The sequence below is a fragment of the Spermophilus citellus genome (assembly GCF_964194105.1).
Source record: "Spermophilus citellus genome assembly, chromosome: 3".
NCBI lineage: Eukaryota > Metazoa > Chordata > Mammalia > Rodentia > Sciuridae > Spermophilus > Spermophilus citellus.
Window position 1 is genome coordinate 149,480,653 of NC_138184.1, and position 21,824 is coordinate 149,502,476.

General features: G+C 36.8%; 1 protein-coding gene across 2 annotated transcripts in view; it reads left to right on the forward strand.

Moving 5' to 3' along the window:
• RAPGEF5 (Rap guanine nucleotide exchange factor 5) overlaps positions 1 to 21,824 on the forward strand; it is a 236,705-nt gene that overhangs the window by 189,661 nt on the left and 25,220 nt on the right. For both annotated transcript variants that reach the window (XM_081285924.1, XM_081285925.1), the window contains exons 13-20: positions 4,176 to 4,320; positions 5,692 to 5,789; positions 7,668 to 7,698; positions 8,901 to 8,979; positions 11,188 to 11,337; positions 15,629 to 15,726; positions 19,215 to 19,337; positions 21,152 to 21,330. In XM_081285924.1, coding sequence (XP_081142050.1) covers positions 4,176 to 4,320; positions 5,692 to 5,789; positions 7,668 to 7,698; positions 8,901 to 8,979; positions 11,188 to 11,337; positions 15,629 to 15,726; positions 19,215 to 19,337; positions 21,152 to 21,330 — 903 coding nt within the window. The remainder of the gene's footprint in view (positions 1 to 4,175; positions 4,321 to 5,691; positions 5,790 to 7,667; positions 7,699 to 8,900; positions 8,980 to 11,187; positions 11,338 to 15,628; positions 15,727 to 19,214; positions 19,338 to 21,151; positions 21,331 to 21,824) is intronic.

The following is a 21,824-nucleotide window of genomic DNA, read 5'->3' on the forward strand; positions in this document are numbered from 1 at the left end:
TTAGAGGGAAATTGGTCCATCAGAGTCAAACCACTTGTTTGGAAAATGAATGCACTTGTGTGATGTTGTGTTCCTAGGCAAGTATCCATGGGGACACAGATCATTCACCTATAAGGAAGTCGGAACTTGCCCCTGGAATCAACTGTCACCGTCTCAGAGCTTTGTCACTGTGTGCTGTCTTAGAACGACAGAGTGATTAGAAGGCTAATAGCCTTATAATTTTACCCACTAACTAGAAGGGATGCCACAGGGAAGCTGAAGGCCATAGGGCAAAGCCACATAACTTCTCCAGTCTCCAGAGCTTCTTGCTTCAAAATGATAAATGAAGCTGCTTCTAAAGCATTTAAGTTTTTAATAAATTAATTAGATTTAATTAATACTTTTTATTCTTAGAATTAAATTAATTAAAGACTTTAAGCATTTAATAAAAACCTTTATGTTTTCATTAAATCAAAGTGGGGATTCTACTCCAGCCTGCTTAAAAACAAAAAATCAGGAAAATAGTATACTTTTTGTACATGCCAAAGTTTTATTAAGACCCAATGATAATGGTCACTTAATATTTTTTCCTATTAATTAATTATTACGTGTCTCCAAACTTTACAACATTTTCTTGCCTTAAAGAATACTTTAAAACTCTACAAAGTACATAATAATAAAAGTAATGTCTTCTTAAAAATATATACAAGTTAGAAATGGTTATTACTTTTTAGTGCTTTACTGTGTCCTCTGACTAAGCAAAAGTATAGGAATTTTGACACTTTCTAGAATTGCTTCATAATTCAAAATTTCTGATCCTAAAACGTAATTAGTTTTTAATTTGGAAAGTTTCAATATGTACAGACTTATTCCATATTTTCCAAGTGGAGCATTACTAATAAATTTAACAATAATTATGAAGTTTTAAATTTCTCCATTGGACATATTTAGAAAAAATTTGTGAATTAATCTCATTTACATTTTAATACATGTTCCTAAAACAATTGCTATCTATTAAGTAATATAAATTATACATTTGAAGTGAATTAGATGCCTTCAAACTATTACCTTTAACTATGATCCTAATATTTTTATTATCATTTAATAATTTTGTTTCTGGAGGATATTACTAAGCAATGTCTTAAAGTTTCCTTGGCTATAAAAATGTTTTGAGTCTTTGAGAAAATTTAGTTCAAATTCTTAGTAACCTTTTTATAGATTATCAAAACTCATAAAATCTAAAACATTTTAATCCAGGAGTCTTTCTAAATTATTATTTATGTATTTGTACACATAACCTTCTTTGAAATCTCACAACCAAAAAACAAAACAAAACAAAATATAGCATCTTATTAATGTGAGATGTCTTTGCGCATCTTAGTGAATCTCTTTCATATCCTACTACTACCAACTTCTAAAGAACAGTCCAAATTTTGGGAGGGGTATGTTTTTCCCCTGTGATTCTTAAACATTATTTATAGATTAGAGCCATTTGTGCTGGGTTTGAATATTTTAGGTGAGTATTTTTATTGTAATAGGATTAGTAGCTTTCAGCTTTTATCATCATAAAGCACATTAAGCTATACCTCTGGGCCAGTTAATATTCATGCATTACACAGAAGTCGTAACTCTCTCTCAGTGCCTTTGTGCTAACCCCCACCCCAAATGAATTTATAAATCAGTATAATTTAGCATGGACAAAAGGTAAAAGAGTCTATGTACCTTAATATAGGAAAGGCAAATAATATAAATGCAAATTTAATCAGTAGATATTTTAAAAATATATATCTTTCAGGAAGGAAAGAACAACGTGAAACAAATAAATGTTAATAACTACAAATAGAGAAGAATGTTTGAAGTTCAGTCCCTAAAACTGCTTTATTCTGCTAGTCTGTAATTGTAGAATATATGCATATATGCAATTTGAATTAAAAGCTCATATCTTCAGTTATATGTGCTGACCTAAAGAAAAAAATAAGTTGTTGGTATGTTTTAATTTTCCAGGTTATTTTTTTCTTTATATGAGTTAAGATATTACTTTCACAGGAAAAGAAGAAAAGTATATTTGTATAAATAGAAATGATGTAGGATAAATCTTCACACTTTGGTTTTCAAGAGAAGAACTAAAAGAAACAAACACTTGAACAGATTTTTGTGTGCTTGACTGATTCTATTTCACTGGTGGAAATTAAAGGTGACCATAGGATTCTTGAAGAATGGGGAGACAGGGACTGCATTATGTTTAAAAATATTTGCAAAGTCTGATTAGAAATTTTGCATTTTTAATTTTTTTTTAATGTTTGGGAACAAACTGAGGGCCTTGTGCATGCTAGAGGACACTCTACCAATGAGCTCCATCCTCAGCCCTCTATTTTGGAATTATTTATCAGCATTAAAAAATACATAATCCCGGGCTGGGGCTGTAGCTCAGTGGCAGAGTGCTTGCCTAGCATGTGTGAGGCACTGGGTTGGATCCTTAGCGCCACATAAGAGTAAACCAAGACATCTGGTCCATCTACAACTACAGAAAAAATTAAACATATGTAAAATCCTGTTGACAGCCCCAAGCTTACTTGTGTTTGGTTTCAGTGTTTCCTAATCCCAATTAACTTTTTGGTGTGTATGCAATGTTCAGAAGTGATGCTTTTGGAGGCAAAAAGAGTTGATCAGTTTAGAAAATTCTAAGCTGCTGTCTCATTCCTAATCATTTAAGCAATTTACTTTTGATATGTTTTCTTTCTCCCTCTCCCCTTCCCCTTCCTTCCTTCCTCTTTTTCTTTTTTTCTTTCTTTCCTTCCTTCCAGTAATGGGGATTGAACCCAAGAGTGCTTTATCACTGAGCTATGTTCCTGCCTCTTTTTATTTTTATTTTGAGACATTGTCCCACTAAATTTGCTGAGGCTGATCTCAGTCTTGCAATTCGGGTGCTTCAGCCTCCCAAGTCTGTTAGATTACAGGCCCACATCACCATGCCTGGCCGATGTTGTTTGTATATAATTTTAACAGCAGAGTTAATACATGGTCATTATATACAAATTAGGAAATGGTAATAAGTAAAATAATTCATGTACTCTGAAATTTCATTACATTGAGAAGCCATTGTTAACTATTTTGTATATATCCTTCCAAATAATGAAATTATTTATATTAGCATTGTTAACAGAAATGGATCATCCTAACATATCCTTTTCTTATTTTCTTTTCTTGTAAACAATACATTGTAAGTTCTCCATGTCATATGTAAACTACTAGACCATTATTTTTATGGCTGCAGAATATTCCATTGAATGGATATTATAATAACCTCGCTAAATGTTCTAAAATGACGCAGCATTTAGGTTCTTTCCTATATTATTTTTAAAATTTTCTTTTAATGAAAATGAAAATTAGCAGTCCTTTTACCTAGGATTGGACATTTGAATTATACCACAAATTGTGCTTCAGAAATATGTGTTCATATGAAACTACTTTAGTAGTAATTGGTTTTACAGAATGCAAAATTAAGAGCATCGAAGAATATCTGTCTTAATTCTGATTTAACTTTTATTAAAATAGTATTTGCCTATGTAATGAGGCCAAGTCTCCTCTAGAAGCCACCCTTGAAATCAATGGCCACATCTTTGAATGAACACTAATCTCACTGCTGCCTGTGGGACTGTATCAGCAGCTGCCAGTATGATAGTCCTGTCCTCTCCTTCAGGCCTCTCACCCAGGCTACCTCATTTTCTGGGTTGGCTTTTGTTCTTCTCAGTGCCCTCCTTTTACTTTTACTTTTTCTTCCTGCATTTTTATGTACTTGTAGATTCTTAGGGAAATGTGCTTTAACCTATTTTGCAAAGACAATGATCAAATCTCTCACACACCTGCATTTTTATGTACTTGTAAATTCTTAGGGAAATGTGCTTTAACCTATTTTTTAAAGACAAGAATAATCAAATCTCACACAACTGTAATCCCAGTGGCTTGAGATGCTGAGGCAGGAGGATTGCAAGTGCAAGGCCAGCCTCAGCAAAAGCAAGGCACTAAACAACCCAGTGAGACCCTGTCTCTAAATAAAATATAAAATAGGGCTGGGGATGTGGCTCAGAGGTCGAGTGCCCCTGAGTTCAATCCCTCGCTTCAAAAAAAAAAAAGAATATGGGAATCTCTTTATATTTTTTTTTCAACAACATAATATTCTTTCTTAACCATTGCACCTATTCTGCTAAGAAGTATCAAGGCAAAGAGGAAAACTCAGATGTTCCTTGTCGGAAACGTAAAGTCTTGCATCTTGTTTCCCAGTGGATTGCTCTGTACAAAGACTGGCTTCATGAAGATGAACATTCAAAAATGTTTTTAAAGGTAATCCAACACTTCCAGTTATTCTTTGATGCCAAATGATAGATTTTATTTACACATTTCAAGTCTCATATGTGGGACTGGGGTTGTAGCTCAGCGGTAGAGCACTCACCTAGCACATGCAAGGTCCTGGGTTCGATCCTCAGCACCATGTAAAAATAAATAAATAAAATAAAGGTATTGTGTCCAACTAAAACTAAAAAATAATTTTTTTTTAAAAAAAAGTCTCATTTGTGGGTAATAGTCATCCAACTTTTTTTGATAGTCAAGTTGTGATTCAGAGAAAATATAAATTCATTTTGATTTCTGAGGCCTGCTATAAGTAGAAACTTGATTTTTAAATATTTTATTATGAAAAAATAGTGAAGAAAAATTTTATATTCACTAATTTAAGATAATATATGAAATATATATATATATATATATATGATAATATGTAAGTCATGAAACCTTACAAATTAAATTAAAAAGTCAAATAATATATACTTCAAAATTTGATACTATTTAGTAAGTTGAGATTTATTGTAAGTTTGAACTAACAAGTCTTATATCTGTATATAATATTTGAATAAGACATTATTTATCATCTTAAAATTATATTGACAATAAAGTATATAACTTTTTCAGAACATGGCATATTTTAAGAATTTTAAGAAGTAATAATTTTTTAAATAGATACTAATCTAGATGTACATTTTGAATTGGATAAACTGATTTATCCAATTTAGGCTGCAGTATCTTTTCAGCATGAACGATTCTCTGGAGCTGATTAATAGACAGATGGATTCCTTTAGACACCAAAACCATATTAGGTATACAGATTTACATAGAGAGGAGATAGAATACAGTTCTACCTAGGGAGAATTCTATGTTAGAATAGGCAAGCACCTAAACTGAGTCTGCATTTCATGAAGGGAATGAGTTTGAATTTAACATTTGGATGTCATTTAGACATCCAGTGAAAAACTGATCTGCTTATCTACATTCATGTTATTTTCAAAACAGCTTATTAGTTTCACTGATATTTTTTCCTCCCAAATGATTATGTACATGCACCTTATTTTTTTAAATGTAGACTAGGCATGGAAATCTCTAGTAACAAACCAGGGATCTCTGTTTCTAGCATTCCCTACACATAGTCCCTAAAATCAGCTGTTGATCAGTTAGAATTAAACCCCTGCATTGTCCTGGATTCCACTTTGGGCCAGGTACTCATGGATCGAGTCATTTTCTTTCTTTTTTGGCTTTATTGGGCATAGAACTCAGGACCTCGCACTTGCCAAACACACATTCTGAGCTGTGCCACTCAGCCCTGTCTGAATCTTGATCCTTACAAAAAAAACATTTCAGCTGCCATTTGTCTTTTCCCTCCAGACCATTTACAGGAATGTTCTGGATGATGTCTACGAATATCCAATACTTGAAAAAGAATTGAAAGAATTTCAAAAAATACTTGGAATGCATCGTCGTCAGTAAGTAATTTTTCTTCTGGCAGTTAATGAACACAGCAAATGTAATAGAATTTGGAATGTTTTTTACATAAAGTCTACTTGAATATTTGACACTGGGATTCATCTTGATTTCTTAGCTTTACTAATAATAAGATGGGTATTTTATTTATATTAAAATAAAATTTTTATTTTATTTTAAATTAAACTTATTGACTGCTTAAAAAAAAACAACTCTATTTAACATGGTTAAAACAAACTGGGAGCTGGGCATGGAGGTGTAGACCTATAATCCTATTGACTTGGAAGGCTGAGAAAAGAAGAGTGGAAGTTTAAGGCCAACCTGGGCAACTTAGGGAGTCTCTCCGAAATAAAAAATAAAAAGGGCTGGGGATGTAGTTCTATGGTAGAGCACTTCTCAGTTCAATTCCTAGTACCAAGAGAAAAACAAACAAAAAATAGCAGCAACAAAAATAAACTGGGCCCCAACAACCTGCCCAAACAGAGTTATTTAATAAATTATTATTTTATTTTAAAAGTCTGCATTTTTACTTTGTCATTTGTGGACTCATAGCTATTTCTATAGAGTAGGAAAAAAGTTTCATAAATAAGTTCCAGTAGTGAGTCATGGAATATTTTAAAAGCTCAGCTTTATAGGTTCTATGAGGTTTCTTTATCAATTAAAAAAAATTAAAGAACCCATTTACTCAATGATTCTTGGTGTGTGCAAATGTAGATGTCTCTCCTTAATGTTTAGGACTGGCAACACCTGACTTTCCTGAGATTTTACCCCGACTCTTCTTATCAAATTTGGTAAATGAATACATCAAGTCATTTTTCAGTTTTTGGATATAGCTGCAGAATTCACTGGAAGGAAAGAGCTGTTCTCTGATTGACAGGGCACTACCTGTATCTATGGTAAACATGAACACATACGTTGCCAATCAGCCATCATAAGTGTACTTCTCATAGAAAATGTTAATTTAGGCCTTTTTGATTATTGATTTGAAAGGTAAAGGCTGGCTTTATTTTTAATAAAGGAGGTCTCCTTTCAAATGAAATGTAGATATAAATTAATCTTATAAGCAAACCACATGTAAACTTTGGTCCTCAATCATCAAAATTAATAGTTAGAAATTTAAAAGTCAGGTGCAACTTAGGACAATGGGTTGGAAATGAATGTTGTGAACCATGATGCTCTTCTCTTATCACAGTCTACATTATATTAGATACCCATAGCTTAAGACTCCTATGAATATATAAACTAATAAATGAAACAAAAAAGGGGGGTGACAACTTTAGGTCAAAATAATCTCTCATGGGAGAGTCGCTCTATGCCATAAGGCAGTCTTGTGCACTTGGGAAACTTTAATTTATGTTTAATACATAAATGAATTCATAAATGAATTTTAATCTTTTTTCGTCTTCTTTATGTTACTGGGAATTAAACCCAGAGGAACTCAAACACTGCACTACATGGAGACAGGTTCTAAGATACGTAGGAACTCACCAAATGACTGAGGCTGGTCTTGAGTTTTCAATCTTCCTATCTCAGCCTCTGAGTCTCTGGGATTGCAGGCATGCCCCATCACACCCAGCTGAGGGTTTAGTTTCAGTGGAGTAAATAAATCCAGTTACTCTCTTAATTCTTGGCTTTACATTCTGTGTGTACATAACATAGTATGTCTGTGGAATACGTAGCTTCTTTTCTTCCTGGTTTGCTTGAAATTCAATACCCAGTGTCAAGTTTGTTGTAGACAGTAAATTAATAAATACTATGTTTTATCTTTTTTAAAGAGGAAAACCCTTTGCCCAGTGCCTGAAAAATCAGTCTTCTGTGACAATAACTGCATTATTCTGGGTTTGGGACAAAGATTGACTTGTTATCTTTTTTCTTTTCAGCACTGTAGATGAATATTCACCACAAAGGAAGGTAGGTAGACCCTTTAGAATTGGCAATGGGGAGATCTGGTTTGGAGACCTTACCTGACCTCACTTGGCATTTCTCTTTCTTTTTTTAGTTGGTTATGATGGCACTGGGGTTGAACCCAGGGGTACTTTACCACTGAACTATATCCCCAGTCCTGTTTTGTTGTTGTTGTTGTTGTTGTTGTTTTGAGACACGATCTTGCTAAGTTGCCAAGTCTGGTCTTGAACTTTCAATCCTCCTGCCTCAGCCTTCTGAGTTGCTGGAGTATTGGTAGGCACCACCATGCCTGGCACCACTTGCATTTCTTCATAATTAAAATGAACACTGCTTCACACATAGCCGGGAAGGCAGGGAGGCCCAGGGCTGCAGCTCCCTGCCCTTCTCTGCTTTGCTGTGGTTTCCCTGTGCTGGTACAGATTTGATTTTAGCCATGTCCCCTTGGCTTTATGACATTTTCAATGTTTTATGGTACATTTGGAGTCTCAGAGCTTCCCTGCTGTCCCCAGATGGATAAAAATTTGAATTTTAAAACATTCATGCCCAAAACATTCAACTAAGAGAATCTTGACTCCAGGAGTCAGGAAATCTTATAAGGAAAAGGTTTACACTCTCACCAGGACAGAAAGGGAGCTGGTAGCGACAATATATATTTTCCTATTAAACTTGATGAGGGGGACATACAGAATAAGACCTCAGGCGCAAGTTTTGTAGAAGGAGACTATAATGTACCTATTTCCTTTAAGAAAGTCAGTGTGCTACAAGAGAAGTGGGAAACCATCTCCAGGCTGCTTTTGTGAAATATATAAAAAGCCGAAACTCAGATTGTGGAAATTGTAACTTTGAGTTAGAGTTGAGATGGGGAAGCCAGGTCTTTCTGGGGAGAAGAGTCTTTGGATGTTTGTTGTAGTTTGTAGAAGTCAGAGGTGGAAAATGTGGGAGTATTCTCTAGCTGATACTAGGAGTAATTACAGGGGCTTTTTGCCTGCTACTGGCCTTGGCCACAGCCCATCGTATCTCTCAGAATCGCCACCTCCACATGTGTTAATTGAGGCAACTCCCAGTTTATTTCTTCAAGATTGGATGGGTGGATTTCATATTTAAAAAAAAAAAATTGGCTAGCTCTTTTGGAACATGTTGTAAACAGCTGTGGTTTTCCAAAGGGCAGGAATACATTCATTCATTGTTCTCTTTCTCCCTTCTCACAGAATAAAGCCCTTTTCCACCAATTCAGTCTTAAGGAGAACTGGCTCCAGCATAGAGGAACTGTGACTGAAGCAGAGGAAAGTGAGTAGGATTTTCAGGGAGGGTTGGGGCGGATGGAACTGCAGTTAGTCACCATCGCTCTCAGATCTGAATACCTCAGCCTGCCCTGAACCATCTTTTCTGGCTCTCAGCAAATCATCTGGGGATGATTTCCTTTTTCTTCCTTTGAGCATTACAGTTTTCTTAGATTGTAACACTGTCCAATGGACCGAGAATATTTTAAATTGGAGAAGCAAGGAAAGAAGGCTGTGTCAAGGACTTCCTTGACTTCTTGGGTAGAGGTGCACAATATACTGGAAACTGTGTGTTTTCCTCCTGGAATCTTCTCCTTGACTCTGCTCATTGCCCAAGACTAACTGGAAAGGCCATCAAAGCCAGTGTGCAGGATGTTTGCTGAGGCAGACCCTGAAATTTAGGGAAGAGAAATGAAAGGAAGGGTGGTTGGTGGAAATTCCTCCAAAGCAAAGCAGTATCAGGCAGCGCCATGCACTGGGTATGTCCCCAGCCAGTGCTCATTAGCTGACAGGGGTTCATGACTACAAGGTTCTTTCAATTAGCACCCAGAAACTTAAAAGCCTTTCTAGTGAATATTTTATACTGGCACCAAAATGGTGGCAGTGGTTTCCTCCCATTGGAACAAAGGTTGAGACAAATGTAGAGCCAGGAAACAATGAATTAAAGTGTTCACACTAGTGTGATTTTGAGCCTCTCTTTTGACTCATATTTCTCCATGTGCTGAAATTTGAAATATAGACATTTAATACGTGTTGATTTCCTTGAATATTTTAAAAACAAAATGTCACAAGTTTGCCTCTTCTGTGGTGTTTGTATAATGCTGCAGGTAGATGGGTCTGTTGTCTGACATTGTCAGCTTCTCCAAGTGAGAGCAAACAAAATTATCTTACCTCATGATGTGTTAATTTCTGAACTCCCTCGCCCATTTATCTTCTAATTTAATTGTATAGTTTTCCAAGCTGAGCTGCAAAAAGTCCAAGTATTTCAAGGTTCCTAGCCTCTTTCTCTTCATCTGTTTATTAAGCAAAGTATAAACTAACCCTCCAGTTAGTGGTTTGTAGACTGGATCTTTGCCTTGCTCAAAAATTACATTTTTCCATTAAGGGAGGAAAGCTTTTTCCCCCTTTACAACCTATTGACAAAATATAAAACAACTATTTATTAGAAGCTATTGTTTTAGTGACACACCCAACCAAACCACGCAAAATCTGTCAAGTGCTTTCTACTTACATGTTTGCTTTAAGGCTCTAGACATGTCAACTCATGCTTAGGCTTTTGCTTTGTTTGCATTTCTATGAAAGCAATCCTTGGTTATTTTTTGTGATGCCATTTAAATTGCATATAAAATTTCTCTTAGGAGCTCATTCTTTTTTTATACATACAGAAGAGCAGAATATCTAATTATCCTGTTTATTCTGAAGCAGCTAGTGTTTTATACATTCAGAGTAGCTGTTTTAAGAAGCAGTGTGTCAACAATGTACGTTGCTATTAAAAGTTTTTGCTATTAAATCATAACCAAAAAAAATTTTCAGGAGCCATTTACCCTGATGATGATAATTTCCTAGTAAAAATTATTAGCACCACAGATAATAAAAAAGGAAATTAAAAAGGTGAGAAATGTGACCTCTATTTGGAAACTAAACTCATCCGTACTTTGATAAGGGGGCAAGAGGGTCATTCTTAATGATTGAGAAAGCCGAACACAAAAACCAAGACAGATGACTGATTTTTAGATAAGCTTATGAGAATTCTAATAGCAAATGTGCTGTTTTTGATTGGTCCACTGAGACTGTTATGAAATGGAGTGTAAAATAAAAATTTATGAGTTAGATGTTTTAATATGCTGCTTTGATTGAAGATCCCAGTCGCTCTCAATAAAGGGATTAAAAAGTACAGTCCTATGTAGCACAGATGCCACTATATTCTAGTCAGAAGCTCTTTACCTCGATGCCAGGAGCATACATTTCTAAGACAGTTGGGGAAACCTAACTACTACTTATGCCTATTCATCAGCATTATAACATCTATGTCTCCTGTGCTTGCCGGCACATACTTACAGGCATATAAACTGGGGCACTCCTGTGCTTAGGCAAACGCGTACATCTGACTGCATATGCTTTAAAATGAAGAAAACAACAAAGTGGGTGCCTTGATTTGGGATAGTCTGTACCTCATGATCTCAGTTGTGTTCATAATTTGTTTTGACTTGTGCAGTTTTTTGCCACGTGTATATAACGGAGCACTCCTATGTCAGTGTGAAGGCAAAAGTTTCCAGCACAGCACAAGAGATCCTCAAAGTCGTGGCAGAAAAGATCCAGCATGCAGAAGAGGATCTGGCTCTGGTGGCCATCACATTCTCTGGGGGTAAATTATTTTCTGTCCTTGCATATTAACCTTTCACTGGATTTCCTCCAAAAGGAGAGAGTTGACATTTTTGTAGGATAAACGCTGAGCTCTTCTCTTCTGGGCCCGCAGCTGGATGACCACAGTAACAATGAGAAGCTGCCTACCAGAGGTGTTTCCATGACAACAGTGGGGTAGCATTAGATGCTGAATTTCCTCCCCGAGAACTGAATAGTGAGGCACAACAGTGTTTTGAAATGCATTATAAAGCTTTTCATATTTTGTACTCTAGATAACCCTTCCATTTTCATATTTAAATTAACTTGGGAAATTGCTAAAGGATGACATTTCTGTAGGGGGAAAAAAATAAAAGATGGCCTTGAACTAGTCTTATTGCTGGCTGACAGTTTAATACATAAAGACTCCTGTCGGAAGAAAGGAAACTGCACAATAAGCCAGAGCTCACAGGGCAATGTACCTTCAGGTGGACGTGGGGAGCAAGACCTAGTTACAGCTTCGCCTTCTGTTGGACTTTATTTATCCACAGAGAATGCTTTATTGTCTGTTTTGAATAAGATCACACAGATTACAAGCTGTCACTATTGATCTACTCAGCCTGAACAGACCCCATCATTTTCATGGGGACCTGTCAGATCTCAGTGTCACTGGCCTCCTTTTTGGCTTACTATCTTTATTTAATATCTCATTAACCCTGAGAAAAATACGAAGAAAGGGACTAAACATCAGAAGTTGAAAAAATGTAAGAACTCTATGAACTAATCAACCAGAGATGGGGCAGGCAGGGGAGGGGAGCAGATAGACCACATTTCTGTTATTCTTTGTTGTTCAGGAAGAGGTGAACCCCAGAATATACCCAGCATGACACTAGTTAAAGCATCATGAAACAGTATCTGGCTCCTATTGCTTTGAGACCTACAGGCAGGTAAAATGGTCCTATACGCTAGTCCATTACACAGCACGCAGGCACTTCTCTTTAGGCCTAATGAAAGAGAGTCTCTCCTCTCCAGAACTCTGTACAACCTCTCAAAGCATGATCTAGGGCTAAAAGGGAGCTCAGTGATAGAGCACATGCTTAAGATGCATGAGGCCCAGGGTTCAATACCTAGTACCTACCCCTGCCAAAAAATTATCTAGGGGAAAAACAAGCAAAACATGTGAACGTGATGTATTTTAATCAAGGGGGAGTGGTTGTTTTTTTGTTTTGGGTGGGGCAGGTGGTACTGGAAGTTGAACCCAAGGGTGCTTTACCACTAATCCACATCCCCATGTTCTTTTTACTTTCTATTTTGAGACAGGGTCTTAATAAGTTGCTGATACTGGCCTTGAATTTAGAATCTTCCTACCTCAGCCTCCTGAGTTTCTGGGTTTATGGGTCTGTACCACTGCAATCCATCAAAAGTGGTTGAATTTTTATTAACATGTTTTAGATAGATATGATAAGTGTATATTTAATTTTTTGAGTGACCAAAAATATTAAATGATTTTAAACATTGAGTTTCATCAAAACCAACATTTGCTGCTCAAGATGCAGCCCCTGCAGAAAGTGATCATTAGGTCCCTGTTCCAAAAGGGCTAGAGAACGAAGGGGCTTCAGTAAACTTTGCAACACAGTTGTTGGTGGCCCTGGGATCACTTGGAGCCGACAGAAACTGGCAACTAATGAGGGGTTCTTTTACTACCTAATATCTATTTGATGGCTGTGAACTACCATTTTCATCCTCTATTAAATTCGATTCATCAGGATGTACAGTGAGTTCTAATGGGGTCCATTGCTAATCATCAGTAGAAGTGTCAGCTCATTTCTGGAATTAGCCCACAGATTTGAAAATGTGCCACCATTTCCCATCCATTAAGATTTTTTGTTTGTTTGTTTGTTTGTTTTTTAATATGTAAAGAACCTTCCTGGCCAGGCTTAGTAGCGTGTGCCTATAATTCTAGCAACCTGGGAGTGTGAGGCAGGAGGATCACAAGTTTGAGCCCAGCCTGGGCAATTTAGTAAGATCCTGTCTTAAAATAGGAAAAAAAAAAAATAGGGCTGGGGATTTAGTTCAGTGGTAGAGCTCCCTGAGTTCAATCTCCAGTAATCCACCTCCACTCACAAAATACCTCCCTGGGCTGGGGATATAGCTCCGTTGGTAGAGTGCTTGCCTTCCATGCATAGGCCCTGGGTTCAATCCCTAGCACCCACACATACACAAAAGTACTTTCCTGCCTGCATCTTATTACCCTCCTGAACAATCATTTTTTGTTGTTTTGTTTTTGTTTGGGGGTAGTGTTTTGTTTCTTGCAGTACTAGGAATTGAACTCAGGAGTGCTCTACCACTGAGCTACACTCCCATCCCTTTATCCTTTTAAGACAGGATTTCACTGAGTTTCCCATCTGGGCTTGAACTTGTGATCCTTTCGCCCTGAGCTTCCTGAGTAGCTGGGATTACAGTGTGCATGCCACCCAGCCTGGCAACAAGAATGTTTTAATTAGGGAAAAAAAAGATATTTAATGTATTTTTTGCTCTGTTTACATAAATTTTTTACAAATAATGTTTTAATGCTACTTCAGGATGAAATGACAATGATCTCTGTTTATTCTTGTCAAAAAAAGTTTTGAGGGGCTGGGGATGTGGCTCAAGCAGCAGTGGGCTCGCCTGCATCATTAGTGGCCGTGTTTGTGCGATTTGCAAGATCATTAGCAAAAGAGACATTGAGGGGATCAGAATCAGCATGGACAAGGCAGGGCGAGCCGGGGTTCGATCCTCAGCACCACATACCAACAAAGATGTTGTGTCCGCAGAGAACTAAAAAATAAATATTAAAAATTCTCTCTCACTCTCTCTCCTCTCTCACTCTCTCTTTAAAAAAAAAAAAAGTTTTGAAATGTTGGAGGTTTATGGCTTTCTCTAAAAAAAAAAAAAAGAGTCCTATTCTAAAAACTTTAGTAGTTTCTAGATGCTTTGTACCCAGGCTATGGGTACATATGATATATGTGTGTGCTAACAATAACCTACTCACTTATTCAGAGGTTAAAATTCGGTTTTGATCTTTTATAGTATAGTAAAAGATCTGAAAGTTCTTTAGAACCCAGCTGAATGGAGCTATTTACTACCCACATCAAAAGTGCAGCATTCTAATACTCTTAGTCTTTATAATGCTGGACCATTAAGAATATATTAGCCACTGTCATTTATTTAATAAAAAATTTTTTTTAAAGAATATATTAGAACCCAGCACAGTGGCCCATGCCTGTAAACCTGGCAGCTTGGGAGGCTGAGGCAGGAGTATCATGAGTTCAAAGCCGGCCTCACCAATAGTGAGGTGCTAAGTAACTCAGTGAGACCCTATCTCTAAATAAAAACAAAATATTTATAGAAACCAGAATAAACTGAGAATCATATTTTTGGTTTTAGCAAAATAGCAAACTTACCAAAAAGTAATAATCAGTGTTAGTAAGTGTGCAAGTTTTAAAATTATTTTTAGGAAAATATAATGACTGCTTTTCTTTAAAAAAAAATTAGAAAGCAATTTTTGTCAATAACTTTAAAAATATCCATTCCCTTTGACCCCATAATTTTAGTACTGAGAATCTATCTTAAGAAAATCATCTATAAACAGACTAGGATTTATGTGCAAGGATGTTGACTTCAGCAATATATATTATGGCTGCTATGCTAATAGAACCCATTTATCAAGTGCCTATTATGTGCCAGGCCCTGTGCTAGTACTTACCATGTATCATGTCATTTAATTTATATGACCAAAAGAAAGGAAACGATTAAATGTTCAACAGTAGAGGAAAGATAAGATGATGGCATAATGAGCTATTACATACCAATTAAACATGACATATATAAATAACTTTGATAAGTGGGTAAGTGCTTATAATAAAATCAGAATATAAAGCCTTAAATGGACCCAATTACAAGTCTATGTGTGTATGAATAATTATAAATGCATGTGGATAATAACTGCAAATATGTATAGGAGTATAATTATTTTGGAGAGAGGATGATGAGTAAATTTTACTTTGTTCCTTTAACTGTCTTATGTTCTAAAGAATAACTAAGATAAGAACTTCAAGAGAGTTCTACTCCATGGCATTCAACCTGTTTAATGCCTACACTGAGCTGAGCAGTGATATCCATGTTACCTCTGGTGTTGTATAATGTGTAGAACTGAATTAATCTACTTTCAATCCTAGTTAATATACTTTTGAACATATTTTGTGGGCAATTTTAACTCAGTACATGTTTTGTGTAGGCCTATTTTGTTTCTAATTACTTTTTTTTTTTAAATAAAGAAAAGCACGAACTTCAGCCGAATGACTTGGCCATCTCCAAATCTCTTGAGGCATCTGGTCGAATCTGTGTCTACCGGAAAGACCTGGCTGACACTTTGGTAAGAACCTTTAGCCCTGTACTTCAAACCTAAATGTCAGACTCAAGACATACTTCCACATGCTTTATAATGAAAAAAAGTACACACACACACACACACACACACACACACACACACACATATATATGAACTGTGTCCTCCCCAGCCAGCTGCCAGAGCACATTGCTTCTGCAAGACAAGGCGCTGCCTACCTTAGGAGCTCTTCCTACCTACCTTACGAACTCTTCAGCTCCTTCTTGCTGCTTTTTGATCTCCTGAAAAAAGGGATTGGAAGCAAGTGACTTCTTCTCCTATGAAATTTCAATTTAGCTTATTCTTGTTTGGGAGGTATATGGAGATCAAGCTGAGAAATGTTCCCCGGATGAATTTAGGGGCAAACAGACTGAATGCTTTGCTTTAATGCACTTGGTGCACTCTGAGTGCTCGGTTTCCTTGAAGAAAGAGTGGGAGGGCCGGGGTAGAGCTCAATTGGTAGAGTGCTTGCCTCACATGCATAAGGCCCTGGGTTCAATCTCCAGCACAAAAAAAAAAAAAAGAGAGAGAGAGAGAGAGAGAGAAGAAAGAGTGGATTATCAGCCCTCCCTATGTAGGATGGGGTCATAAGGATGGACATCAGACACTACTGAAGAACAGGAGTTTGAAGAAATGTAGAACACATCCTTTCAGTAGTCAAGACTTCAGTCTCTTGGCTGCTTCTTGAAAGGCAGGGTCAGGCTAGATCCACCATCTAGGACAAGCAGGCTCTAACAGTGTGATCATACCTTCTAGACTCAAGGCCCTCGTCTCCTTTCACGGAGTCGTCACTGGGGCCTGTCTTTCTAGCTGGCTCCCGTTGTATATATAATTAAGGAATTTTTATCCCACATGGGTTAACCAAAATTGTTTTAATAAAAACATTCTATGTAAAGTTATCTGAAGGACATTAAGCTAGCATAATAATGTTCATCACTGTCAATTTTCATATTTATAACCTGATAGGGGTTTGCTGAGTGATTGACCTATAGTATCTCATTTAACATTCCCAATAAACCTGTAAGTTTTAGAAAGGCTGAATTACTCACTAGCTTCCTAAGCCACACAAGGGAGAGTGCTAGGACTTTTTTTTTCCTTAATTTTATTTTGAGACAGGATCTTGCTAAGTTGCTGAGGCTAGCCTCAAGCTTGCAATCCTCCTGCCTCTGGCCTCCAAGTAGCTAGAATTATCAGCATGTACCACCATGCCCAGGCAGCAGACTACTAGGATTTTTAAATCCCCTTATGTTTGACTCAGAAGCTCCTGCACATTCCTTTCATTTATAGGTGATGAGGAAGAAAAGGAGTGGGAAGCATTTGCTTTACTTGGACCTTTTCTGTTCTGACCTTTAGCAGATCGCATGTCCTATATAACACCCTCAGTGAAACATGATCAACTGGGTAGTAAACATTTTTTTTAAAAAACTGGGGCTTGAACCCAGGGGCACTCTACCTTTGAGCTACATCTCCAGACTTTTTTTTTTTCATTTGAGACAGATTCTCACTAAGTTGCCAAGAGTCTTGCTAAATTGATGAGTCTAACCTGAAACTTGTGAGCCTCCTGCCTCAGCCTCCAGATTTACTGAGATAGGTAACTCTCAGTAGCCCAGCTCTGCACAGTATCTCTTTTAGTAAATATTGAAATTGATTGTACCCTTCCCTGTGATTTAACATGTAGCCACTCTGGGGCTCCTGGCAGTGAAGGGACCTGCAGTTGAATTGTCTCCCACTCCTCTCTCAGCCACACAGCCCTCATGCAGTTCCCTGAGCTTGCTTCTCCTGCTGTTCAGTCTCAGGCACCCCGGTGCAGTGTCTCCATGGAGTAAGTGGTACTGTGAAGTATGTTCTAAGAGAAGCCAGACTCCATCCTGCCCTCAGATGTCTCCCCCATCAACTTGGGGCACCACTTCACATTTCTTCTTGGGAATCATAAAATTCAGTGTTTCATCTGAAAAGAATTTTAGTTAAAATAGAACATCATGAGGGAAGAATAACACAGGAAACACAAGAATAACCTATGTGAAAGTTTTGGAACCCACTAGAACTTTGATTTCATTTTAGTATATCTTTTAGACATCAGGAATTAGAGCTGTGTAGGTATAGAATAAAGAAATATAAGATGTTTCCTAGACTAGGGAGTGGACAACCAACCAGAGGGGTAAGGGGCACACCTAGGGAAAATTTAAATAAAAAGCCAAACGAACGAACACACCCTTACAACTCCAAATTATTCAGCCGCTATTGCTATTCCTTCCCTTTGACAATTTTCTGTGGTGAAGTCAGCCTAGTCCCATCCTAGCAGACCGACCTGAGGAACCTTGTCCCCCACCCCAGCACCTCCTCATCCAGAAGCTCGTTCATTTAGTCAGCACTTTCCGGGCTCCTTGCCGTGGACAGCACTGGGGATACAGAGGCAGTTTAAACCTTCCTCCTCTGAATCATTGTTCTTCAGAGGGAAATCTCTGTGAAGATCTTTTTGTTATGAGTTGCTTTTTTTGTTTTGTTTTTTTTGTTGTTGTTGTTTTGTTGTTTTTACTTAGGAAACCTCTTAATAAATGTAAAACTTCTAGAAATGCAAATCATTTATTTTTCAGATTAGAAGTAGACACTATTATTTGGCATCTGAAATAGTCCCTTCCTTCTGCCATGTCATTTATTTTTGCAAAGTCTCATTCTCTTAGTCATTAGCTATTCAAGTCCAGCCCCTCAAATGATGGAGGAATTTGTATTTTAATTAGAAAGTGTCAAATATTTTGGAAAGGTGCCAAATTATTTTTTAGTAGCTTTAATGGTGATGATAAATTTAAAGTTGCATTGGCATTTAATTATTTCTGGCCAGATTTTTAAGGAAGTTACCAGCCTCCTATGATTAGGCACCATTTTTTTTATAGAGAAAGAGGCTAATACTTAAGAAGTTACCATAGGATATAAATGAAATAGCTTTTATTTTTTATTCCATGTTGAGTTTTTTCACTTTCCACGGGCATTTTAATAAAACTTGTAAATGTGTATCTGGGATGAGACTTGTTAAACATATTTCCTGTAAAAGCCGTGTCTGTCTTTTTTGAAGTGCACTATGACATTTCTTTTGTTTGTTTTTCTACTAACCCTGCTGGCACATTAATTCTTACCAGCAGCCAAAGTGATTTCAGGGCTTTTGCTTTCATTATGCTGTCTGCCAGGGCAGTGTTTTATAATCAGATTTGTGGGTGGGTGTGTGCTGGCTTGGGGTGGGAGGAGGAGGGGGAGGCTAACTCAGTGAAGTATCATTGATCACATTCTACCAGTTCCAAGATTGTTTCCTAAATTGGCTATAACTCACTGAAGGTGAACAGACCAGGAAAAATATTAAGCGCACCCAGAAAAGATTACCTTTCTAATCTGGGCTTCTGGTGCACTTCTACAGGCAGCCAATTCACTGTAAAACTTGTGGGAATTACTGAGGTTCCTTTTTTTTTGCTTGTCTGTTGGTTTAGAACCCGTTTGCAGAAAATGAGGAATCACAGCAAAGGTCGATGAGGATTTTGGGAATGAACACTTGGGATCTTGCTCTGGAATTAATGAATTTTGATTGGAATCTGTTCAATTCAATTCACGAGGTGAGTAGGGAGTGAAAAGATCAAAACACTAATGCTATTTTCACTGTGAATTCTTCTTGAAGAGATGTTTTGATGTGCAGTGGTAGAGTTATGCTAGGATGGCATGGTCCAAAAGTTATTTTGTGGACTTAAAGTATGTTGGAAGTCTGACCCCACCCTAGGTAAATTGGATTATGTATTCATGCTTTATTTTTTTCTAATGTAATTATATACTTGTGTATAGTAGTACAGATACGGTATATTTTTATATGTGTATATACATTTATATGGGCATATGATTTGTGTGTGTATATATATATATATATATATATATATATACACATATATATGATGCTTTAATGGAATTGAAGAACAGTTTTATGTTTGATTTTGATTTTTCCATTTTTTGCATGAAGTTTACAGTAATCATATTTATATTTGAACACATACACATATAAAAGATGTGTATACCCATCCTTTTACTTAAGAACATTCCAAAATTTAGACTGTGCTCTTAAGACTTCAAATACTTTCTTTCAAATATTGGATATTTTTCAAATTTTATATCCATTACTATCTCTCTTCTGGATAGAGAATAACATTTTTGAATAATAGATTAGGAGCTAAAGACGATTAATGAGTAAATGTGGCTGGTAGAAAGGCTCATAGGAATCATGAGATGAAGAATGTTACAGCCCTGTGTGACCATATGTTGGACTTTACCATGTAATGACATTTTTCATTCCAAAAATGGCTTTTCCTTTTGAAGAAGAACCTCATGCCCTATTTAAGGATCTTTAAGTTTCATTTTTATTTTGAAATGTCGGTTTAGAACCCGTTTGCAGAAAATGAGGAATCACATTTCACATTTAAAAATTTCAATATTACCATCTGAATTTGAGCAAGAAGTGTGCTTTATCAGGCTGAAAGACTTTGTCTTTGGCAGTGTTGGTGGTATGGGAAGTGCCACTGATTATGCAGGGGAGAGTGTGGATTACTTCTGTCAAATGTGCACACACTGTCATTTAAAAACAAATCCTGGGGCTGGGGCTCAGTGGTAGAACACTTGCGTAGTACTCGGGAGGCCCGGGGTTTGATCATCAGCACCAGATAAATAAATAAATTTAAAAAAATAAATTAAAAAAAATAAATCTCTTCTGTTGCTTTCTGTGCAGTAGATATAAATAGTTACTGGTTCTGCTTTATTTGTAAATTATTAGGACTAGCTCTTAATATCAATTTTCTTTCTATTTACATTTTGGCAATATCTCATTATCAGTGGTTCTCAAAGAGCAGGTCCCCAGGCCACCATCTCCAGAACCACTAGGGAACTAGATAGAGTTGTGCATTTTCAGCCTGTCCAGAGTCTACTAAGTCAGAAATCAGGGACAGGCTGATTAGCTCTCAAAGTCCCCCAGGTGGTCCTAACTCACATTAAAATTTGATAATTGATTTGAAGTCTGATACTTTAACAAACACTAGTAGTGCTTGTGTTTTCACTTGAGTTTTCTACATAACAAGTTTGAGAAGTTTAGGGATTCCATTTGACCTGTGATTATAACTTTAGAATATTTTTATTTTTATCATATAAAGATATCTTCCTTACAGTCAGAAAAATTATATGAGGATTCTAGGTGAGCATTACTGAATGAGGCATCTCTAAAACTAAAGCTCAATCACTCTGAATTTAATATCCTATTATTTGTTCTGTTTTCTGTAAACATATGAATGATATGGTGTGGCTACCTGAAGCATCTCTTAAAAATGAACTAAATGTTCTATCTGCTTTATGTTGTGCTAAAAATAATCCCTGGCATGGGTACATTTTCTTTCAGCAAGAGCTTATTTACTTCACATTCAGCAGACAGGGAAGTGGGGAGCACACTGTGAACCTCAGCCTTCTGCTCCAGAGATGCAATGAAGTCCAGCTCTGGGTGGCCACAGAGATTCTGCTCTGCAGCCAGCTGTGCAAGAGAGTGCAGCTGGTGAAAAAATTCATCAAAATCGCAGCTCAGTAAGTTGCTGGTGGTGAAAGTACTTTCTCATCTCCTTGAGAAAGTACTTCAGTTTTGTTTTTTAGTTTGTTTTTTGTTTTCTTTGGTTTGGTTTGGTTTTTCCCCTTGTGATAATGAGATGGTTGGGGAGATAAAAGCATGATATCAGGGTAAATGACCAAATGTTCTTGAGTATTTAAGTTTTGCATTTAAAATATTTATATCTTAAAGTAAATGTCCAAATAACAGACTGAAGCACCATGTTCCATGCTCAGAACTAATAAACAGAACTCAGTCTTACAGTGTTTCTGGCTTAACTACAGTAGACTCAGCAAATGAGAGAAGATGATGTGAGTGAGAATTCTTGAAAATCAGGTGCATTCTGAGATCCTGCTCATTGTTTTTTGATGCCTATTGTATAAACTTTTGCAGACTCTTTTGTTAGAAAGCCCTTCACCAGCTGCCCTACCTTCCCCCTGAGCCTCACCCCCTAGGTGCAGCCTATATTCCAGCT